Raw genomic sequence first — 14,234 nt, forward strand, 5'->3', positions numbered from 1 at the left:
GCCAGCGTTTTCATGCTACCATACGCCATCAAACCCAAACCCAAACACGAAAAGAGCAACCATTAACGAAATCCATCCCAACTAAAGAAAAACGCCCCCCGATTTTGAGATACCGCCCAATGCAAGCTAATTGTACAGGATATCAAATGCCCGACCCAAGTCGTTAACCGAAATACAACACCAGATAATCATACCCTAAACCATCGTTTCGAAACGAAAGACCGTAAGCGTCATCAACAGATTGGTGTACCGGTGCACCAAACTCGCATTGCCCAGAAGAAGGCAACCACAACATACCAATGAACAAACGATGGGGTTCACCGTTCATTCAATCACCGCGTCGGCCCAAGAGCTCAATCCGCCCTCCTCTTCCAGCACGCGCGTCATGTCCTCTTCAGCAAGTCGCACGAGGATCTCAAACGGCGCCTCCTCTTGGTTCGCAGTTTGTCTCCGTCGGGGAAGGAAGATCATGCCGCCATCACCCGGACCGTAAGATCGTCTGATGAACTCGGGTCGACCGGCCAGGGAGTCCTTGCCTAGATCCGTACCAGGTATGCCCCAGCTGATATCAGCGCCGAAGTTGAGCCACGACGAGATGTAGATGTCTGAGCCGAACTTCAAGGCCAGTGCAACCTCGGTGTCGGTAATCTGCTCGATTGACTTGAAGAAGGTTAGGTGGCGGTTCACCCATTCGTCGTCGACGTCGAGGATCGTGCTCTTGATGGTGTTTATGACGTTGATGATTGTCGACTTGGTTACACTGCCGTTATTTGTCAGCTGGGGTTCTCAAACTTAATCGCGTTGCTCAAGATTTGGACTGCAAGGTTCAGGGAGACACAGAGTGTGACATGCGATCATACGGTAGTAGGGGCTAGACTCACCGGTCCTCTTTTGTGAGGTCTGAGACGTTCATCGTGCCTCGCGAGAACAACGCCATGTTTCCTGTGTAGTCTGTGGATACCGGAGGTCGTTGCCGTCTTCGCAGGTCCGTCGCGATCCCGATGCTAGTCTCTGTCAACCCGCACTTGGTCAAGCGACTTGCTCTAGCGCGGGTAACATGCGTCCAGACCAGGGCTGCAAGGACATTGCACATTGTTGGAGGGGTATTCTCGGGGAATTGGGTGCGTAAAGTTTCCCTGTACTTGCGTACTCGTGATGCTGGAATGACGAATAGCCTCTGGGTACATTTCGTCTCTTTAGGCAAGGTTTGAAGATACCGGGGTGGGCCATCACAGTAGCAGTCTGCGCTGGCGCTGCCCTGTGGGGGCTTGATTTGCTCGTCAACGGCTTTCCGCATCTGAGACTGCTTGTCGGCGACGCTCTCCATGTCTGTTTCGGTCAGTCATAGCTTGAAAATGCAGTGAGGAGTCTTACGCATGATCTTGTGTTCTTCGAAGAGTTGCTGCTTCGAAAGGCTGGAAACGTTCTCGGCGAATGTTTGCCAAAAGAGAGTAACACCGGAGAAGTCAAAGACACTGTGATGCATATACATCGAGAGCACAAGACCGCCAGGTATGAAGAAGGCTTCAGTTCTCATTGCCGGTGCATCGCTCTTGTCAAAGTCTACCTTGCCCTCGCCGTCTTTTGGGATACCAGGATACTCGGCAAGATCTTCTGGGACAAACATCGATGACTCGAAAGCACTAGGTGGCATGCCATCTCTTTTGAGCTGTTCGTAGGTGTGTGGGAAGTTCTTCTCATGGTACGGGATTTGCTTCGATCGAAACACACGACTCAGGTGCTTGCTTGTGATCTCCGCTGGGTAGTGGAGAGCAAGCTTACCCGCTTCTCGGTCCGCAAGTGTGAGAGTGCCAGCGAGAAAGGGAAATTTGTTGAGTGTGAGGCGGAGCCCAGCACTCAGAGACTGTATGGCATCCTCGGCGAGATTCTGATCGGGAAACTGCGGATAACGTCAATTTCTGTCAACACCACAAACGATTTGGGAGAACGTACAGGAAAGATACACAGAGTCTGTATGTAAACGCGCACTACATTTTGGTCTAGACATGAGAGATGAAACGACTTCATTGGTATGGGCGGAACGTGTGGTTTGGCCAGCATCTCGAGGAAGCGGGGAATGGTGCTAGTGATGGGATCAAAAAGCCGGCCGTTGCGCGATACTAGGGGTAATTCAAGGGACATGGTCGTGGCTTTTGCGCAGTCAGTATATATACCGGAGCGATGAAGAGTCACACATACGACGAATTGGGTGAGCAAACACCCAGGCATGTGAAGCACGAGATGATTTTACCCCCTTCACCGCAAAAGGCCCCATTGAGCTGCGCCTGGTGTGACGGGAGGCATTGGCCCACTACGGGCCGAGAAGGACTATGACCGCATGCGGAAACATCTGTGCGCATAAGCCACGCTCATTCCCGCCTTCCCCGCCTGTCTGCTTATTCGTGATTCACACTCAACCCTTGACGTGCGCCAAACGTGTCTCGTGCCGTCTTCCCCGTCCGCTTTGCTCGACCGTGCCTGAGTTACCAAACCTCGCGTAACGGATGAGGTGCAGCCGATGCGGCAACGTTCAGAGAGGGTTCCCGCCGACAAACGAGATGGGCACGACTAGGACCGTTCGTATGCGTTGCTTTTCCATCTCGCCAATCCTCGCCTTTCGAGGCTGAGGTTAGCGACAATATGCAGCTTGAAAAACATCAATTTGCTATTCTGTGACGTCTATGCCCCTGGCGACAAGGGTGGGGCGCATAGGAGTTGTCCTTGTTTGTCGACTGTCAAAATCAGGCTGTCATCCACGTCCTTCGATCGTGCTGTCGCTGCGGGACTTGTCGCGGCACAGCGTGACATTCCGATCGTATCTGAAATTGCGGGTTTGGCTGCTCTTCAACCTGAATGGCCCATGTGACCAGGATGCCACGAGGCATTGTTTGATCATCGATACCAAACTAACTGCAGGCAAATCAATACACCGGAAGTGTTGCCTTTCTTTAGTCGGTGTGCGCCTCAAGCAAGGTCAAATTGCAGCCCTATGACCAGGCGCTTGGATGCTTGTGTGCCCGAACCACTTTTGCGACAGAAATGCATCCGCGTTTAGCAGCGCTGAGCGTGTCATGGCAGCCTGGAGGGATCCGCGAAACCAAGGAGCCAGCGCTAGCACATAGTTGCTTTCAACGTCCCAGTCAATGTGAACACGTTTTTCATGACTGCCTTCGACAAACCAGTCTCGCCGCAGTATTGAGAGCTCACCGAAGCTAGCTACCACGGTGACACTCCAAATAGCATCTGACAGGTAGCGGTGTGATGCAGCGCCTCTGAGCAGGCTGTGAGTGTAAACAATGATGCGTCATATGATCGGTAAGGCCTTTGAGGAGACACGTCGCCGGCGGTCCTTCGGTTAGTGGGTCGTTACCAACGCGAAATGCCAGCAAATACCATCAGCATCGCTAAGGAACAATCAAACAGAACCCTTGTCGGCAGTAAGATGACGAAGATAGATGTCGATGCGGCTGCAGCTGCAGCCATTGTGGCTGACTGATGCAATAAGCCCCACGTTATGTGCGACGGCGCTGCCCAATAAGCGACAAGCGCCATGCATGCAGCGCTTTCCAAAAGGAAATAGCAGGTTCTTCTGAGCAATCGGGCTCATTCCAGGCAGCTGCATTGCGGAAGTATTTGCAGAGCTATCGAAGGCTTCCATGCGCCTTGTAGCCTCTTGCATTGAGGGACTATCTAGGCGACACCGTAGGATTAAGGTTTCTAGGCCGTCGCACAGCGAACGGCGGTATGCGAGGCCGGGTAGACGACCCGGAACAGCGTTGGACGGGAGAAAACAACAAATTTGTGATTGAATGTACGGGGCCATAGGCGCCTGAGGCCCTGAGAGAGTAAAAACTAGAAATGTGGATCGAGTTGAGCTTGATATCACGCAGCCGCGTCAACCATGCGACCTGGGGAATTGATCGCATCCTTCGTGCAAAATTATGAGATTGTGATACGCGTGTAGTGACACGCTCAGGGCCGGCGCGTAACGGAAACCCCGGGGGTCTGATGTGATGGCATTTTGAGAATTGCACGTTGAGTGGTTCTGTCCAAGAAGCCGTGCCGACCGGTCGCAAACCTCTCTGCTAGTCCATGAACGGTGAAGGAGCAGTGACCATCGGCACAACGACTCGCGTGACGGTCATCCTTTCATGCATCGAACGCGGGCGGAAGAGCCGAACGGTGTGTTGAAGCTGTGCCGCATGCAACTAATTGATGCCAACGTTATGCGAATCTGCATCGCCTTATTATCGAGATTGCCGGTGACCTTGGGCCATCATTACGGCTACGAGCGTGCGGCGGGGCCTTGCACAGCCATTAGCGCCGGGAGTGAAAGCGTTGCGGGGTTTCGCGGAATACTTCCCCGCGAATCTTGTGATACGATCGGCTAAGGAAATATAATCTTGATGAAACCCCGCATGCGAGTCGTTATAGCCGAGCGTTTGTAGCAAGCTCATCATGTAGTACAACACCTCAATACCCAGGTACGAAGAGTGGATACGGAGCATTGGCGGTCAATCCCAGATGCTTGGGCAGGAACCGAGCAATACGATGATGGAAGACCGATGTTGTATGGTGCCGAAGCACTCTGGGCGTAACGTGCTGCCGAATAGTGTAAGCGTATATGCAGATATGCTCATGGCGTTGTGCTGAACATATCCTAGCCTCTCTTCAGTCGGCTTCTCCGATTTGCCAACCGGAGACCTGCGCGTATAGCTATCGACGATGTTCGGTTGAATATGCAAAAGACTCATCTAGAGTTACTCTCGAATGTGCTAGCCCTGATGGAAAGGCTTCTCGGCACGTTGACGAGTGCGACTCGTGAGGCACTAGAAACACGGGAAGAGGTATACATCGCCGTAATAGCACCAGGAGGCTATGAATACGCAGTAGCAGTGTTGGCGATACTTGCTCTTGGAGCTGCTGTAGTGCCACTGACTCCAGCCCTACCCGTAGAAGAGGCAGTCTACTTCATCGAGAAGTCAAGATCAGTGCTGGTTCTTGCCAGCTCATCGAATATGAGGAAATGTCGCGACCTGGAAACCCGGGTTGCATCGGTGAGTAACAAGAGCTTCCAAGCCGTAAGCATTCAGCCAACGAATTCGTGTCCTACTCTCCATGCTGGAGACATCATCATCTCTTCCGACCGAACTTTGGATGAGAATGCGCCCGCTGTGGTCATCTTTACCAGCGGGACTACTGGGCCACCTAAGGGTGCAGTCATGCGAAGATCGTTCATCTTTGATTGTGCGCTCGAAGTGGCGGATCATTACCGGCTGACTGAAGATGATGTCGCTCTCCACGTTCTTCCGGTGCATCATGCGACCGGCGTTGGCATCAACTTCTTTCCATCTCTCGTGGCTGGTAGCCGTATCGAGTTTCGCAGCGGAGGCTTTGACGAAGAGCAAATGTGGGAGCGATGGAAACAGAGCGCTTCCGATACCAAACGACGACTAACCATCTTCTCCGGTGTACCCACTATATACATGAGGATGCGACGGTACTATCAACAAAGAATAAGCAAGCTACCTGCAGATGAGATAGCGAAGTACGTCGCGGGCGCGAGACAGTTTCGAGCCTGCTTATGCGGGACGTCAGCACTACCGCAGCCACTCGACGACTTTTGGAAACACCTGATGCAAAAGCCGATCCTGCAAAGATACGGAGCTACCGAGTTTGGGGCTATCTTTAAGATGCGCCTCGGCGATGAGAGCGTGCCAGAAGGTTCAGTTGGTGAACTCGCCAGTGGCGTTGATGTCAAGCTATCCGAAGAAGACGAGGGAGAGGTGCTCGTGAAAAGCCCAGTAAGTCATACACGAGTCGGCTTAATAGGTTGCGCTAAGCAAGTTTAGCATATGTTCTCAAAGTACTTGCGTGATCCTGAGGGAACTGCAAAAGCTCATGATCGAGATGGATACTTTCGAAGCGGCGATATTGCGCGACGAGAGGGCAAATATTACTTCATTATCGGTCGGGCGTCTCTAGACATCATCAAGTCAGGCGGGTACAAGATCTCGGCTCTGGACGTCGAGCGCGAACTGCTGAGTCTGCCATATGTAGCCGAAGCCATGGTGGTTGGTGTACCAGATGAGGAGTACGGGCAACGCGTCGCTGCACTGGTCTCGCTGCAGCAGGAAGTATTGCCTTCTGCGTCCTTGAGACCCGAGAATACCTTCCGAAACGTCTTAACCCTTGACGATTTGCGGCGAGATCTACGCGAGAGGTTGGCCGGGTACAAGCTACCCACGCTGTTGAGGATCGTGGACAACGAGCTTCCGAAGACGATAACGGGAAAGGTGCAGAAAAAGATTCTTGGACCGCGCTTCTTTCCTGCCGATTACCGTGAGCATCCCGAGGTACAAAGATGGATTGCGCGATCTTCAGAGACGGCCCTGGCGAAGTTGTGAGATCGTGGACCCATCGCGCTGCAAGTTCTTTTCGCCGATGTTTCTCGATCGCGCTGAATGATCATCGTATGGCCGCGATCGCGCAAATAAAGGATTCGCGCTGTGGTTCCCGTGTGGAAAAGTAATTCCAACGCACCAGCACAAAGACAGTTCAATCGTTGTGTCGTGTCGATTGCTTGGTTGTCATGACGAGCGCAGGGAATGTAATGATGCTGCGTTGGAGCTGCATGCGGCACTAGCGTGCACGTGATGTGAGATCAACCGCCCGGGCGGGTGGCCCCCGAGGTCGTTCCTTCCAAGCTTCGTTTTTTCCTCAACCACCGTTTTCATCTTCTGTTCCACCTCTCCTTCCATGCTAGAGACAGCACCGTAGCCACACGAATGGGCCACGTAGAGCGACAAATGAAAAGTCCTGAGCTTGTCTGAAATCGCAAGGTGGCGGCGTGATGGCGCGAATAGTCACATGGCCACATCATGCACACCGTGTATTTGTCGCCAGTCTCCTACGCTAATCACAAGCTTTATAGTGTCACAAAGTCGTGGTCTAAGATTGCTCGCTGCTGTCATTATCTCGGGATGTCCATCTCAGAAACAATCCCTTCATGTCTAGCGGGCATGGCTCGCCTTGCAACGACATGCACATGGCATCCTACGAAGTGACTAGTCGGTTCGGCACTATAGGTAGCCGCCGGTACTTCAGCGTGTCATGTCACTGATAATATTCAATCCTAAGGTCAGGCATGTATTCACGCCACTCGGACGTCAACCGCCTTTGCACAACGCGGGCGGGTGGTCTTCCCATAGTCTATTTAACTGGAGGCAACTCCATCCTCAGCTTACTACTACTACTACTACTACTAGAGTTCTCAAAAGACAGTCTGATCTTCAGCCAAAGTTTAACAGTCTTACAGGAATTCATGACTACCTCAACTATGGATGCCTTCCACTTTCTTCATTTTATCAAACGCGAGTTTGACTGGCATATGCGACAACACAGAGGATTGGAGACATATCGTGCGCCATCTCTTACGAATCCTATTCACCCAATGTTTGCTTTGGATCGCTGGGCCACTGGTCCAGGGCAAGACACCCCAAAACTCTACCGCAGCATGCTACCTGCCTTGCAACTTGCGTCACTATGGCTGACCGAAGACATGCCCCTGCTTTGGTTCAGTCACTTGACCTTTGGACATCGTCGCCATAATTCGGCCGGTCAAGTGTACCTGGAGAGAAATCCTCATTACAAGACCCCAGCAGCCCTTGCTACTGTCAAGGCGAACCTAGTCGAATTTGGAAAAACGAACTTTTTCTTGTTTGACCATCCTGGTGTGAGAAACAACTATTACGGCTGTACATATAGTCACCAAGAAGCGTTGCCTTACTTTAACGAGTTCAAGTCCGCTGACTTTCCACTTGTTCTCTCTAGTAAGGGTGTCCGAAAGCCTTGCATCACCCTTACAAGGGGCTTCGTCAAAGCCCTTCAATCGATTAGTGTAAGTGAAAACGAACGATACAGAACCCTTTTCATGCTCGCTACTGTTCTGTGCCATGAAGTTGCGCACGGGTACCACATGTTCCATCATATCAGTCCTGAGCCACTGTGGGCTGCAGATGAGAAGATTCCAGAACTAGGCTTCTCGTGGGAACTGAACGTGGTTGGTCATCTACCGATGCCTATCGGTAAGAGTGCGTTAGACGGCCAATTCCACGAACTACACGCGTTCCGCATGCTGGAAGTTCCATCAAGCGCTGATGAACGTCTTAATGTTCTCCGTTATCTCAAGGGCAACTCACGTGCAGAGTTTACGACACGAGATGCTTCCGGACACCATCGCAAATGGCCTGTTGTAAACGGCGGAACCTTTCGTGGTGCGAAATGGACAATGAGCAGCGACGCGCAATACTTCATCGCCTCCTTTCACGACGTTCCCATGCACTGGGTAATCTCTTGGTTCCAGCAAGATGTCTGGGAAACACTTAAGGCGCGATGGGTGCAAGCAAACAGGTTTGAACCTCCTGCTCTCGGCCAAGCCTTCATGATCATCTACGAGAGAAATCCGTACGGAGTGCAGGTTCATCGACCTCTTTACCCAGACAATCGTGTAGACGCCACGATACTTGAGAAACGTCGCAAGCCAGTCCAGAACTAGGCTGAGGTGCGGGTGGGAAGTTTGGGGGGATTGAAATGCCGCTGTAGCGGTCACCAAATATACGGATAGTTATTGACTTGTTATCAATGTGTCGGCACGGAACTGCGGTGACTCATCAGATGGTTGAGCGATACAGCCAGAATTCAGTCATGAGTCCGAGCTGAATGTGCTTAGCCATTTTTGCGATTGCCCATGGGAAGCCTGAAGTTCACCTAGAGCTTCTTCTTCCAGAATCCTTGCGGAGGCCACGCCGGAAGACCCTTCCTATGTCCACGCTTTGAGGAGAGAGTTCTAGTGCTTACTACAACATATAGGCTTGATAGGTTCGTTGAAGAAATATCGGAGACCGGATGATAGAATGCCTGACGAGAGCCGTGATGTAGAGAATTGTTACGTCTTCGTCGGCGTCGCGGCGGACATCGGCGAACGAAGCCCGGATTTAGCAATGCGCGAACACAAATTCCGGCACCGGCCATCGTCGTCATCGTTCTCATCACGACAACACAGGGAATCAAGCCAATGCAGTGTAACGCCCTGGCGTCATGATTGGCTCTCTCGACAGAACCGGCTAGAATGCCGGGCTATCTTCTCTGTCTTCATGCACGGAAACGGCTGAGATGATGGAGCCGACCCCACCTGGAGCTTGAACGACTTAAGGCCCTTTCACCCCGCCAAATTTCTCAGACAGCACCGAACGTCACATTTAACTCCCTTTACACCCATCAATTCCTCTTACAACCCTCCAATATGGCCTGCGACAACTGCAAAACCGGCTTCAAGTGGGGCGCCGAGTCCGTCGGCAAGGAAACCAAGCTCGACAACATCGACTGCTATGTTACCGGCGACAACAAGGATGCCGCTATCCTTATCATCACCGATGTCTTCGGCTGGACTCTTCCCAACATCCGCATTCTGGCAGACCACTACGCAAAGGAAGCCAATGCGACCGTCTACGTTCCCGATGTGTAAGCAGCTACGCGACGCGACGCATACATTCAGCGCAACCATGGAACTAACAGCCATTGCACAGGTTCGGCGGCGAAGTCGTAGACCCCGACGCGATGTCCGACCCCGAGAAGGCGAAGAAATTCGACGTCATGGCCTTCATCGGCCGCAACAACAAGGAGATCCGCTACCCCGAGATCAAGCAGCACGCGCAGACCCTCAAGTCGCAATACAAGAAGGTGGCCGCCATCGGCTTCTGCTACGGCGGATGGGCTGTCTTCAAGCTCGGCGCGGACCCCTCGCTCGTCGATGCCATCTCCACCGCCCACCCCTCCATGCTCGAGAAGTCGGAGATCGAGAACGTCAAGGTCCCCGTCCAGGTCCTTTCTCCCGAGAACGACCAAATGTACACTGAGGAGCTGAAGAAGGCTACGTTGGAGACGCTGCCGAAGACGGGTGTCCAGTGGGAGTACATTTACTTCCCTGGTCTGAACCACGGCTTTGCTGCGCGTGGTAACCCCAACGACCAGAAGCAGAAGGATGGTCTGGAGAGGGCGAAGAGGAGTGCTGTGAACTTCTTCAATGAGTTCCTGCACTAGAACATATGTTACGATGGTTACATGATCTCTTAACGAATTTAAATGAAATGATACCTCAACTATGGCTTTTCTCTAGTTATCCGGTCGACAAATAAGTAGGAAGTAAGGCATCAGGTCACGAATGAGCCGGTGAGGATATTGAAGTGAATATGTGAATGAATTGCTGGTTACTGCTGCTACAAAGTGTACGTTTCTTTGACGTCACGCAGAATCCTCTTTTTAAATATATACATGAAGGTCTTTCCAACTTCTGACCAGTACGACACCATCGTTCGTCGCATCTCAAGCGCCATTGACCAAGCGAGCGAGCCTAGACCTGGTCTCCCAGCCCCAAGCGCCAACACTGCGCTTAGCCATAGCAGCAACACTCTTGGCATAGTTGTTCGTGCCGTGGCTAGGATCAGCATCCTTGGCCTTGCAAGAAGCGCCATCCGAAGGGCCACCAAGGGGACCCTCGACGGCAGCGAAATGCTGCTTCTCGCTGGTCGTGCCAACCATGTTCTTCGCAGCCTCAGGAACCCAACCGTTGATAAAGTCACCGTGCGAGCACCACGCAGGTCCGCAAGCCAGCTTGAACGGCGCGGTGGTACCAGACCAGCCGTTGGGCAAGGCCTTGCGCATATCGTAGCGGATGGAGAAGCGGAGCTGGGGCATAGACTTCATGCCCTTGGGGCACCAGTTGGGCGTTCCGTTGTCGCGGCTCTTGTAGCCGGTCTCGAGGGTCTCTTCGTTGACACACTGGGGGAAGAAGAGGAGTTGCTGGATGTGGGTTGAGCAGGTCTTGGTGGGGAAGCCGTTGGCGTCGAGAGGAATGTCTTCGCTCTCGCAGCCCCATGAGGCCTTTGCGTTGACGTCCATAGCATCTGGGGTCATGGCGTCGGCTTTGCCGGCAACCATCTGCAAGTCTTGTGGGATGGCGACCTCAGCGGGAGTCTCGCCTAAGTTGTAGTATGCGCTGAAGCGGAAAACGGGGACGGGCTCGTAGTTTTTTCCATCTTTGGTGTATAGGAAAGTGGGCACCCAGTAGCTGGACAAGTCGTTGGGGTTCTCGGCGGTGGTGCAACCCTTTTGGAGTTCAGCGCTGGTCTTGGTGCCGGCAACAACGGCGTCGGAGCCGTAGAAAGAGTGAAGATGCGACTTGTCAAACTCGCCAGGGTAGACAATGGGGTCGATGTTCTTCTCCATGAAGGGGGGAGGGATCTGAATGACGGTATACGCGTTCGCAAACTGGGCGAGCAGACCCGCAGCAAAAAGAGTGTAAAGAGACATCCTGTGCCTTAGTAACGAATGTAATAAACGATAGAAGAATTTGAAAGGATAGTAAAGTTGGTAAGAGAATGAAGTGCGATGAAGAAACCGTAAACAGTGGCGCGCTCGTGGTACTTATGCCTGAGGCTCGCGCCTCGTGCCCACCATGCCACAACCCAGGGCATCCTTCCCTCGGCGCGTCCACCAAAGTTTCAAGCCTCCTGGTGTTTTCGCCCAAGCGAGGCATCTTCGCCGTTAGGCCTAGGACTATTGTGGAGGTTAGGGACCGCAGCATGAACGACAGGAGACGTTGCCGAGGCGCTAGGTCAGCTGCGGAGCTGCTCATTGGCGGATCGCCCGTGCCAAAACACTAGTGTCCGCTGTTCCGCGTTTAACAGTTTCGAAACTGCGAAACAAACTGCCTTTGTCCTTGCTTTTCATTTCCTCCGAACAGTAATCGGCTTTTCGGATACGGATGCGTTTTGTGGCGCTATACGCTGGGGCTCTGCGATGTGGCGTGAAGAACATGATTCACTGCGATTAGAACTAGAGGGCGAACTAGTTCAATTGCAGTTATGCGTGCGCGTATTTACGACGTCCGAGGACTCCAGTACTGAGTGTTGAAGAGCAGACCTTTTATCATTAAGCTGACTTCCAAGGCTGTGCTCCAAGATTTTGTGTGCACATCACGTGCGTGGCGCATACAACGTGCGGCGTGGTAAACAATTCGATTCAGATCAACGAAGCTGCGACTCACTCCGCATCTACGTCTCACGCCCTGCCACCGCAACCACCTCTACTGTCATTCGCAATCGCGCAACCCTCATAGCGACCTCGCACATCCTGATAGGTAATTTGTTGTGGTTCCACAGTATGCACGACGAGAAGCGTCACGATTTGTCCCTCTAATGTCCTGCTCACGCTCACACTTTTCCCACCACTGTATCGGCGCCTTGGCCCAACGGAAGGAGGAGCTTGTTGTGTTTGAATATTGACGGAGATGCTTTGCGAAGAATGCGTACGTGTATTCTCACGCGGCGACCGCAAGCATCATTCGAGCCTTGCCTCTCTCACCAAAGCAGCAACAGCCGGATGCTACATCTGTACTCCCTTGTGGGAATCTGTAAGGCCAGAAACTGGTCACTTGAGGGACGACCTGAAAAGTCACTTCATCATCGGTCAGATTCCAGATACTTATTCTCGAGTTTCCCGTACTCTACCAGAAGAACATATGGTTAGCTATTCCTCTTTATCCACGTGGGGAAGAAAGAAAAGTGTTGCCCACGGTTTTCCGAAAAAGCTCGACCCGCGGAGATTTGTCGCAGTACCTACAGCGAACGTCCCAGTAAATGTCGGTACATACGGCAGATGGTCCACAATACCCATGGCAGAATCCTTACAGGCTGCGCAAAAGTGGATGAGAACTTGTCTAGACACCCATGAGCAGTGTCAGAAACACAAACAACCGCGTACATATCCGACACGGCTCCTCGAACTTGGCAGCCACAAAGTACGACTAGTACTACCACAGGAAGAGGAACTATCGGGCCCGTATGCTGCTTTGAGCTACTGCTGGGGCCCAAATCCTAGCTTCATCCGGCTAACGGCCGATAACATGCAAGATTTTCGGCTCGGAATACCCCATTCAGATTTACCCATTGCTTTTCAAGAGGCAATTTGCTTCGTAGAAGGGCTCGGAGTTCGCTACCTCTGGATCGATGCTCTCTGTATCATACAGTCTGGCAGGGGGAGTAGTGAAGACTGGCAATTGGAGTGCAGTCGCATGCAAGAAGTGTACTCGAATTGCATCATCAACATTTCTTTGGTACAGGCTGCGCACCCGGACCAAAGCTGTATGGGAGGTTATAATCGTAAAGCGAATCTGCCTTTCACTACAACTATGGCTATGCGAGGAATGAGTGGGGACTTTACCGGCACACCTCCTGCCTTCACTGTCATACCAAGCCAGTACTTCCAACATTCGCTTTATCAACAGCCCCTCGGAAGTCGCGCATGGGTCCTACAAGAACGCCTGTTGGCTACTCGCGTCTTGAGCATTGGCCATGGAGAACTTTTCTGGGACTGTGTACGGGTCCCAAACGCAAGCGAATCTCTTCCACGCGGCTTCGAACTTTGTCCTGACCCTACGAGGGCAGTTCTGAATGAAGCGCTGGGTCTTCAGATAACTTCCATTCCGCAGGCCTTAGACAGCCGGACTTTAGAGGATACTTGGTCTAAGATCCTTGTCGATTACAGTGCGAGGCAGCTCACATATCCCCAAGCGGACAAGTTGATTGCTATCTCGGCTATCGCAAGCTGCATGCACTACGCATTAAACGACACGTATCTTGCTGGCCATTTCTGGAAAACGCTCCCACAAAGTCTGAACTGGAGAGCAAATCGTGCACCTGGACATTCATTCCGTACTGATGAAAGGCCACCACAAAGGCTGCCCAGGTCCTCTAGCCAGATGTTGGATGGCAGCTGGGTGGTCACGCCAACATGGAGCTGGGCATCGATGAATGGCCGATTGAGAACGCGACCATTTGTTGGAGCGTCTTTGACGGTTATAGCAATCGCAGAAGAGTACAGGCTTTTCCCCCTTGATAAAAGCGAGCGAAGACCATGTATGGAGAAGATGATACTGCTGACCATTCGAGCCTGGTCTAGACCTATCAAATGGACGCTGGGTGGGCCGATCGGCTATGAAAACACAGAAAGTTTGAAAGAGGAGGGTTTTGAACGTCTCTACGTCACTATGGATGAGCCGAATGAGAAGCCCGAAAACGGAAGCATGTTTCTACTTGCGGCACTTGTCCATGCAGACAATATAGTGGTGGGCTTGTTGCTGAGAGAGATAAACATGTACGAAGACAGAGTATACG

General features: G+C 52.3%; 5 protein-coding genes across 5 annotated transcripts; 3 read left to right on the forward strand and 2 right to left on the reverse strand.

Moving 5' to 3' along the window:
• Positions 1-324: 324 nt before the first annotated feature.
• Positions 325-2,142, reverse strand: J4E83_006484 (uncharacterized protein; the record flags this gene model as incomplete). Its single annotated transcript, XM_049333396.1, has 4 exons — positions 325-760; positions 882-1,329; positions 1,375-1,900; positions 1,954-2,142. 4 exons carry the CDS (start codon positions 2,140-2,142, stop codon positions 325-327), a joined length of 1,599 nt encoding a protein of 532 aa, XP_049187572.1.
• Positions 2,143-4,784: 2,642 nt separating this feature from the next.
• Positions 4,785-6,407, forward strand: J4E83_006485 (uncharacterized protein; the record flags this gene model as incomplete). The annotated part of the gene is made up of 2 exons (XM_049333397.1): positions 4,785-5,804; positions 5,853-6,407. The coding sequence occupies 2 exons, from the start codon at positions 4,785-4,787 to the stop codon at positions 6,405-6,407; spliced, it is 1,575 nt and encodes a 524-aa protein (XP_049187573.1).
• Positions 6,408-7,978: 1,571 nt separating this feature from the next.
• On the forward strand, positions 7,979-8,557 carry J4E83_006486 (uncharacterized protein; the record flags this gene model as incomplete). The annotated part of the gene is made up of 1 exon (XM_049333398.1): positions 7,979-8,557. The coding sequence occupies one exon, from the start codon at positions 7,979-7,981 to the stop codon at positions 8,555-8,557; it is 579 nt and encodes a 192-aa protein (XP_049187574.1).
• Positions 8,558-9,304: 747 nt separating this feature from the next.
• On the forward strand, positions 9,305-10,101 carry J4E83_006487 (uncharacterized protein; the record flags this gene model as incomplete). Its single annotated transcript, XM_049333399.1, has 2 exons — positions 9,305-9,522; positions 9,588-10,101. 2 exons carry the CDS (start codon positions 9,305-9,307, stop codon positions 10,099-10,101), a joined length of 732 nt encoding a protein of 243 aa, XP_049187575.1.
• Positions 10,102-10,383: 282 nt separating this feature from the next.
• Positions 10,384-11,370, reverse strand: J4E83_006488 (uncharacterized protein; the record flags this gene model as incomplete). The annotated part of the gene is made up of 1 exon (XM_049333400.1): positions 10,384-11,370. The coding sequence occupies one exon, from the start codon at positions 11,368-11,370 to the stop codon at positions 10,384-10,386; it is 987 nt and encodes a 328-aa protein (XP_049187576.1).
• Positions 11,371-14,234: the final 2,864 nt, after the last annotated feature.

Source organism: Alternaria metachromatica (assembly GCF_023757995.1).
Source record: "Alternaria metachromatica strain BMP 0045 chromosome Unknown scaffold_14, whole genome shotgun sequence".
Classification (NCBI taxonomy): Eukaryota; Fungi; Ascomycota; class Dothideomycetes; order Pleosporales; family Pleosporaceae; genus Alternaria; species Alternaria metachromatica.